At 37.0% G+C, this 7958-nt stretch overlaps 1 protein-coding gene across 3 annotated transcripts; it reads right to left on the bottom strand.

Annotated features, from left to right (window-relative positions):
- Window positions 1-296: 296 nt before the first annotated feature.
- Window positions 297-4069, bottom strand: LOC114256335 (mitochondrial outer membrane protein porin of 36 kDa). Of its 3 annotated transcripts, XM_028195962.2 has the most exons (5): window positions 3767-4069; window positions 3244-3330; window positions 1586-1647; window positions 1124-1332; window positions 297-979 (listed from the first exon to the last, which is right to left on the bottom strand). In XM_028195962.2, exons 1-5 carry the CDS (start codon window positions 3813-3815, stop codon window positions 673-675), a joined length of 714 nt encoding a protein of 237 aa, XP_028051763.2. In that variant the 5' UTR covers window positions 3816-4069; the 3' UTR covers window positions 297-672. The 3 variants fall into 3 exon arrangements, with proteins under 3 accessions (XP_028051763.2, XP_028051765.2, XP_028051764.2); XM_028195964.2 differs by lacking the exon at window positions 1586-1647 and having other exon boundaries at window positions 3767-3901; XM_028195963.2 differs by lacking the exon at window positions 3244-3330 and having other exon boundaries at window positions 3767-3866.
- Between the last annotated feature and the right edge of the window lie 3889 nt (window positions 4070-7958).

The following is a 7958-nucleotide window of genomic DNA, read 5'->3' as shown; positions in this document are numbered from 1 at the left end:
GTATATATATCCCATAATTCTGATTCTATATGTAAAGTATTGCCTCTCTTTGTCCTCGCTTTAGCATAAGTTTTGTATTTTATTTTTAATGGCCTTAATTTTATTGTGTTTAGTTATTTATGTATGGTAATGAATCTGTTGATCATTTTTTATTTATATTTAGCCTGGCTTCATTCATACCATAAGTTTGGAAGTAATTAAAACGATGACTGTTTTCAAACTCGTTATATAGTTTTTGTTTCCCAATATGTGAATAGTCCAAAAAGAAAAACTGAAAACTTAGAAAACAGAAACAATACCAAACAAACCAGATCTTCATATGCTCTTTATGCTTGGGAAACAGAAAGCTGTTCAAAGAATCAAATGCTATTCCTTGGAAAAAAGAAAAAAAAAATAGAAGGTTTCGTAAATCACTAATGATCTATCAACATTTCAACCATATTAAATGATAAGAAGCTAATTTCTACTTCTTGAAACTTAATTGTATTTATCATAATGCTTAAGAAAAGTTGGAAACAGAATTTAAGAACAGAGTGGTAGTTCCCATACGTGAAAACACTTACTTCTGCAGCCCTTAAACGCCACGCTGATCATATTTAAGGCTAGCTGAAAATGGCTGCAACTTCAAGCTCTATGTTGAGGGAGGGACTTTTTTTTCTATATTTATTCTATTTAAGGCCTAAAAGCCAAAGACAGCCCGAGCTTTGCGCTCCTCATCACATCCCAGACATCCACATCTCCGGCTACAGTCAATAAGAACGATGGAAACAACTCTTGCTGAACGAGGGCGCCTAGTCTTCCATTGCTGCTCGCGCGTGCTTTCACCAACGTAATTGGAAAAAACGCGTGTTGGGTGCCAAAAGTGAGCGTAGTCTCATTTCTCAAGAATTTATGAGTCAGCTCTGCTGCTATGGCGGTATCTGTTAGAGGACTTATCGTGTGGTGACATGAGGCCCTCAACGTGTCACCCTTGTCATTCCTGCATTATTTTCAATCATAAGTGTATCGATCACGTTTAATAGCGAGTAATTGTTAGTCTCTCGTTTTTTTTAGTAAATATTGTTTTCTTGATGATTTGCATTTATTTTTGAAATTTTTAGCAGAATGCAGAAAAGGAGATTACAAGGTCAAGGAAGTGATGAGGATGGCAGTGTTGAAGCTGAGACCGGCGTTGTATTTGGCAAATTGCCTCGCCCCAACATCAAAAGAGATGTCGGTACCAATGGAGAAAAAACCGCTCCCTAAAACACCCGAGAAATTTAGGAGGGGTGTTGTTGTCAAACCGGCGCCTGCAGTGATTCCAACGTAATCATGCAAGTATTGCAATTCCACCTATTATCACAATCACCATTGCACTATGAGTGAAGTGACATTAAATTTAGTTGGCAAACTGTTTTCAAAAAAAAAAAAAATTGAAATCAGACCCAATTTTTTAGGAACTCTAAAATATTGTTTTTGAATTTTGAAAACTGCTTTTGCACAAAATGACAACATTACGTAAACTATGCTTTCCCTTTCATTGTTTATATTTCCAAAATACGAAAACAAAAACAAGAAGGGCAATGAATTGGCAGAATGTTCTCGCCTTGTTTTGATATGGTATGATAAACCTAAAAGCTGTCCTGAGTCCGGGCACAATGTCATTAACTGCAAGATTAGCAAGGTTCATGAATAATTTGAACTCATCAATTCAATGGTGTGCAGAATTATAAAAGAGTTCATAGTACAAACTAACTTTGATTTTCATGGGTTTTTTTGGGGTAATATTACTAGGTTTACAATAAGCATCAATTGGTCATACATTAATATACATTTTTGATTCTATGGAAAGACATGAAAATAACAATGGAGGAAAAAACTTGTTAATGTATATATGGTATATATTCCTACGTATATTAGGTATTGATTTTCTAGATATATTAGGTATAATCATAGTTAGATTTCTTATAGGATACTCTTTCTCTCTCTCTCTAATATTCTAATATGGCATCAGAGCAATAGATTAAGCTCTTGGTGTTCTTCGCCTTACTGGCGGGTAGCAACCTTGCCTTGGCCGCCCCCCGGACCTCAAATCATTTTGCTGCTATATTTTCTTTACATTATCGTTTCATGGTGATCTCTTCCTCTATCCGCTTGTTTATTCCTACTTCAAATATTTCTATCATATTTTTTTTTTTGTTTTTTTGTTTTTTACTCGTAATACATTTTTTTTTTCCTCCACTCAATCTTAACCTCAAATTGATTTCTATCTTCAACCCTATTTGAGTTTGAGGAAGGTATTATACCTATATCATGGTGAACATGGTTATACACCATGCAAACCATCTAGCCGCCTCCTTTAACGCACAATCCAAGCCGCACTCTCTGGCACACAACCCAAGCCACCCCTCTCTGGCGCACAATCCAAGTCGCTTCCTCTGGTGCACCACCAAACTCGCCCCCTGGCACACTATCCAAGCCGCCTCCTAGCGCACTCAGTCATCTGTTGCCATCATCGTTCAACACTACATCATAAGTTATGTGTGTGCCACGTTTGCTGGTTCAACATCCAGTCTCTACAACGGTCTGGCATGACCTCGTAAACTGTCCCGACATTGATTCCGGTTAGCTCCTACATTGATCCAACATGACCCCTTTAAACTGTCCTGGCATTAGTTCCAACCAGTTCCTACAATGGTCCAACACCACCATAAACTGTTTCTCAGCATTAGTTCCAGCCAGTTTCTATATCGGTCCGGTATGACCTTAAATTGTCCTGGCATTAGTTTCAGCTAGTTCCTACAATGGTTCGACATGACCATAAACTGTCTTCTGGCTTTAGTTCCGGCCTCTGATCTATTTCAAGCGCCTTTGTGCTCCCGTTCGGATTTTGCAATTTATTTGCCTTTTATTTTATTTAGTTTTATTTCATATTTTAGTTTATCTCTCCAAACTTAAGATGTTTATACTCCTTGAGTTTGAGGGGAATGTTAATGTATATATGATTATATATTCCTATATATATATATATTAAGTATTGATTTCCTAGATATATTAGGTATTGCCATAGTTAGGTCTCTTATAAATACTCTTTCTCATAGTTAGATGTATTGTAGGATACTCTTTTCCAGCTTATATATATAGGCTTTCTATTGTATAGGACAATTTATTCAATACAACACATTCAATACAATACATATTTTCTTCTCTCTCTACTATTCTAACAAAACTAAAGCAAAAATGAAAGATTAAAAAGAGATTTACTTCGACACGACAAATCAAAACTCCAATTAAAGTATCCGTAGTGATAATGAACTGGTGGTTGTTGAGCATAACCCTTGTAGAGAAGATCTGAAAAAAAAAAAAGCAAACAAAAACAAAAACAATGAGAGAGAGAGGGAGAGAATTTGTTTGGAGTTTTCAAGAAAATTTTCTAAAAACATCCCACTTTTAAGCATTTGAAAATTTTCTAAAAACAGCTCATTGTTTTCGAATTTTTGAAAACTGTTTTCCCACAATAATAAAAAATATATATGAAAATGATGCGTGTTTTCGAAAACACGAAAACAAAAATAAAGAAAACAAAAGCCTGGTGAAGTTTTTGTCCTCTACTTCCATTAGGTTGCTAAGAAGTGCATAGTAGAAAACACTTCCATTTGATTGCTAAGAAAGTCATTAGACTGAAAACAAAATCAAATGTTTTGTTCCCTTTCATTCCCCTCTATTTTCTTAGCAACCAAACGGGTCCGTACTAAAAAACAAAGGGAAGAACAAAAGATGATATTACCTCTAGCTTTTTTGCCGATGTCATGATAGATACCTGGACTCTTGCTCATTCTATTTCTAACTTAAATGGAAGTTCAAAATTTTTACTCTTTATGTTTCTTTGTTTGGCTGGCAAGAAAATTTATGTATTGGAAATGAAAGAGAAAAAACCAAAGGGGAAGAAGCTTCCTCACTAGATGACATTAATGGAAACTTCCAAGAATCCATTAAACTTCACTTCATGGCCCAAGTTGGATCACTCATCTACAGAGAAATTGGATTTTTTTGTTTTCTTTTATACAAACAGAGTAAATGCTAATCTCCTAATATCCATTGTTTTCTCTCTCAAGTTTTTATTGAATTGAACGTTGGACGGCATTTGGTAAGGGCACTCATGAGTGTCAAAAGGGCATTTTGCAACGAGACGAGGAAGGAAGAGATCCGATCCTTCACCATTTAGCCCAATCCATCATCATTTAATCTAGACCATAAGTCATCTACTTACTGATATCATCAGTATTCACTTTCATTTGTTATCGTGCTCGGTTCTATTCAAATGACCTATAGTATTTTCACTTTCATTCCTAGTTGATTTAATTTAATTACAAAAAACATGCAAATCTTGTCATTGCTAATGATGTCTTACTGTATTATGAGGTGGGGGTGTTTCATTTTCTATGGAAATGTAGTGGCAAAGTAAAAGCGATAGTGCATTGAAACATAAATAAATAATTTAAAAAAAAAAAGACAACGAAGGGTGAATATGAATTTTTTTTTACCTTGCACATCGTACATGGTCCACTAATTTCCTAATTATGCACAAATATTCAGAGAAATAGTAATAAGTCCCATGTCATAATCAAACTTTTAGATTGCTGAGCAAGTTTAAGAGAATTGCTTCTTTGTGACTCCAAATTTGAGATTTCATTTGTGTGCACTAGAGAGCGATTGTGTTGCGTATTGTAAAAGGTTGCCTAGCTAGACAACAATTTGATGAAACTTCACCATAAGCAAATTCCAAATCCACTTTCAAAAGTTTTCTTATGTGTTGTATGATGAAAAATTAGCAGAGTTGTACCTTGCAAAATTATTTCGACTTGGTTTGGCCTTTTGCATCATTCTCCTAGGTGTGATTTTCCGAGTGAATGGATAGGTAGAGAAAGTGATGCATTCATACCCGAAATGGGCCTGAGCGATATGCTTGGTGAAGCCTAGCTTTAGGGGTGTAAGTTTGGAGTCCGAATCCTCTCCTTGCAGCTCCTCCTTGCAACGAATCCTCCTTGCAACGGCTGAGATCAGCTGTTGCAACATCCAACAGCTGAGATCAACTACTAAAGAAATTGAAATCAACCATTGGATGTTACAACAGCTGATCTCAGCCGTTGTAAGGAGGATTGCAAAGAGGAGTTGCAAGGAGGGGATCCCAACTCGTAAATTTGGCCTGACTTGGCCCATGTCGGGTCTTGCGGGTTCCCGCCAAAATTCAAGTCGGAGCACGGGTTAGAAAATTAGGCTTAGGCTTAGGAGTATTCGAGCCTTGAGTGGGTCGGTCGGCTTGGACCCGGGCTCATGCCTGAACAATTTTTTTGTTTTTTTTTTAATTTTTTTAACCAAAATTTTATTATTTTTCACTAAAAAAGATACCGGGTCTTGGGCGGGCCGAGCCTCGAGTCTTGAGTGGGCCTTAAGCGGGGATTAAGCAGGCCGATGAGTCAGACTTCAAAATGATGGCCCAAGCCCAGGCCCAGGGTCTCAGTTTGGGCTCGGGTTTGGGCCTAAACGGGCTGAGCCACCCCGGGCCACGTGCGAGTTTTGGACCGTCCATGGACCACGGACCATTTTTACATTCCTACCTAGCTTGAATAGGATGGCCCAATCAATCTACAATCCGATGAAACTGTATGGTTAAATCAAAATGCCAACCCAAGCCAACTTTAGGGATCAAATCAGGCTGGGCTGGACTTTAAGATTGAACACAGATCATGAGTAAAAACGAAGTCTAGATATTCTCTCATCTAAAGTATCGCTTATGAATGGAAGACTAGTAATGTATACACAGCCCAAAATGAGCCTGGCCTATGGACATGGCTTTTGGAACTGACTTATTGGCCCAACTTAACTTGGTTTGAATAGATCAGCACGAACAGTTTACGGACACGAGGTCCACACCACACAAACTCATCTATCGCCAAAGCTCAACTAAACATTGTTTGTACTTTCTACTCAACTGACTTCAAGGTTGGCTTAGAGGCTCTTGGAATAGTCTGGTCACCTAAGACTGATTTCCTTTTGATTCACCTTTTACTCAAATTTTAAACAACATATAAACAATTAAAAGAACCAAGGCCAAATTTGATTAAAATGTGCAAAAACTGCTCACATTTGCAATAGCTATGGTTAGTAGTACAATGATAGGGGTGTCTAAGAGCATCTTCATCAAGCTCTTCAAACTTTATTTTTTAGCTAAAAACTTCAAAAAATCATCTGCATCAAACTTGCGTACAGCTCGTCAAAATTTATAATTGGTACAGTAACTCATTATAACAAGTGAGGCACTGTTCATCGCTATTTGTGTGTTACTGGATGTCCGCTCGAACGTCCGGCCAGTCAATGGGTCAACGGCAATTTTTTTTTTTAAAGAATTATTTGGCTGGTAACTTATCAATTTAATAAAAAAAAGAAAGATTAACAAACATAATAATAAAATAATATTAAATAAGAATAAGTTAGAATAAAGAGTTTGATATAGTAAGTACTAAAAGGTGAGTAGCTAAAATAATGAAATAGCTTTAATTTAACTAAAAAATTAAAGAGTTTGGTGTGGATGCTCAAAGGAGCATTTGAGAACAAGCTAAAAAAAGTTAAAAATTAACTTTTAACTCATTTTAAATTATATCACCCCTCACATAAAAAAAAAATCAACTTTTAACTAACTTCCCAAATGAACACTAAACCATTCCAATGCTCTTAATACTTTCTTTTTTTTGGGTACAACGGAAACTAAAACAAAACAGAGGAACTAAGTCCTCTCCCTAGACAAACTGATCATGTCTGAGACTAGCAGACATCTTAGTTCAGCTGGTGGATCATTGAACACAAGCATATCTTCTGGTTGGTTGGCTCCCATTTTTGCCAGGGCATCGGCACATAATAAATTCCCGTCTTTCCAAACGTGTTGCACAGAGCACTCATAGCCTTTGAGGAGAATTTGAGCTTTGTGTACCAGGTCCTTAAAGGGTGTTTTGTCACCTGGGTCCTCATGCATCAGCTTCATTATTTGGTCTGCGTCGGTCTCGATGATTACTTGGTTCATTCCTTTTTGCAATATTACAGTCAATCCTTTGTAAAGAGCCCACATCTCAGCTTCAACACTGGTGCCACTTTGTAACTTTCCGTAGAATCCACACATCCAAGCTCCTTTTTCATCTCTAATCAGCCCTCCAAAAGCCTCCATCACCTCCAATGCTTCTGCTGCCATCAATGTTCATTTTGAGTCTACCTGTAGGAGGCAAGGACCAATGGATTAGTCTAAAGGCAGGTCTAGGATTGGATATGGAATGAAGAAAAGCTTGGTGTATTTCTCTAGAGTAATTCATAATAAATTTAACACTTTCTTGGGTTGGAATTTTTTTTTTCTCAAACACCATAGAGTTCATGTTCTTCTAGATTTTCATAAGGCAACAGCAAAGATAGATTGCCAAGAAGTGTTATCATTGAACATAAGTTTGTTTTTTGCATTACTCTTGAGCCATGCCGTCCAATTTTCCCTCATCATATCCAAATACCACTATTTGTTAAAAATAGCTAACCACACTTCCTTAGCTTTGAAATAGTCTCTAAAGAGGTGAGACATATCCTCCACCCCATAACAGTAAGGGCATGTAGGATCAGTTGTCAGACCCTTTTTGAGCCTCATTTGGTTTGTAAGCAGTTTTCCATGGAGCACAGTCCAAAGAAAACCTTTCAATTTTTGAGGCAATCTCATTTTCCATATCTAACCCCAATCCTTCTTATTCTCATGGCTGCCAAGAATGAGATTATACATAGATGCAACAGTGAATGAGCCATCAGTTGTTCCCTTCCACAAGGGGTTGTCTATCTCCAAAGAAGATGGTTGAGGATTTTCCAATATCAAAGAGGCAATAGTAGGAGAAAAAAGGCTATTAATCTGATTCTCATTCCAGCTGCCATCAGAATTAGACAGTTCATTAACA

This window comes from Camellia sinensis, chromosome 4 (genome assembly GCF_055761805.1).
Source record: "Camellia sinensis isolate YWXY chromosome 4, ASM5576180v1, whole genome shotgun sequence".
Classification (NCBI taxonomy): Eukaryota; Viridiplantae; Streptophyta; class Magnoliopsida; order Ericales; family Theaceae; genus Camellia; species Camellia sinensis.
The sequence above is the reverse complement of the archived record's forward strand: the minus strand, read 5'-3'. Positions and strand labels throughout refer to the sequence as shown.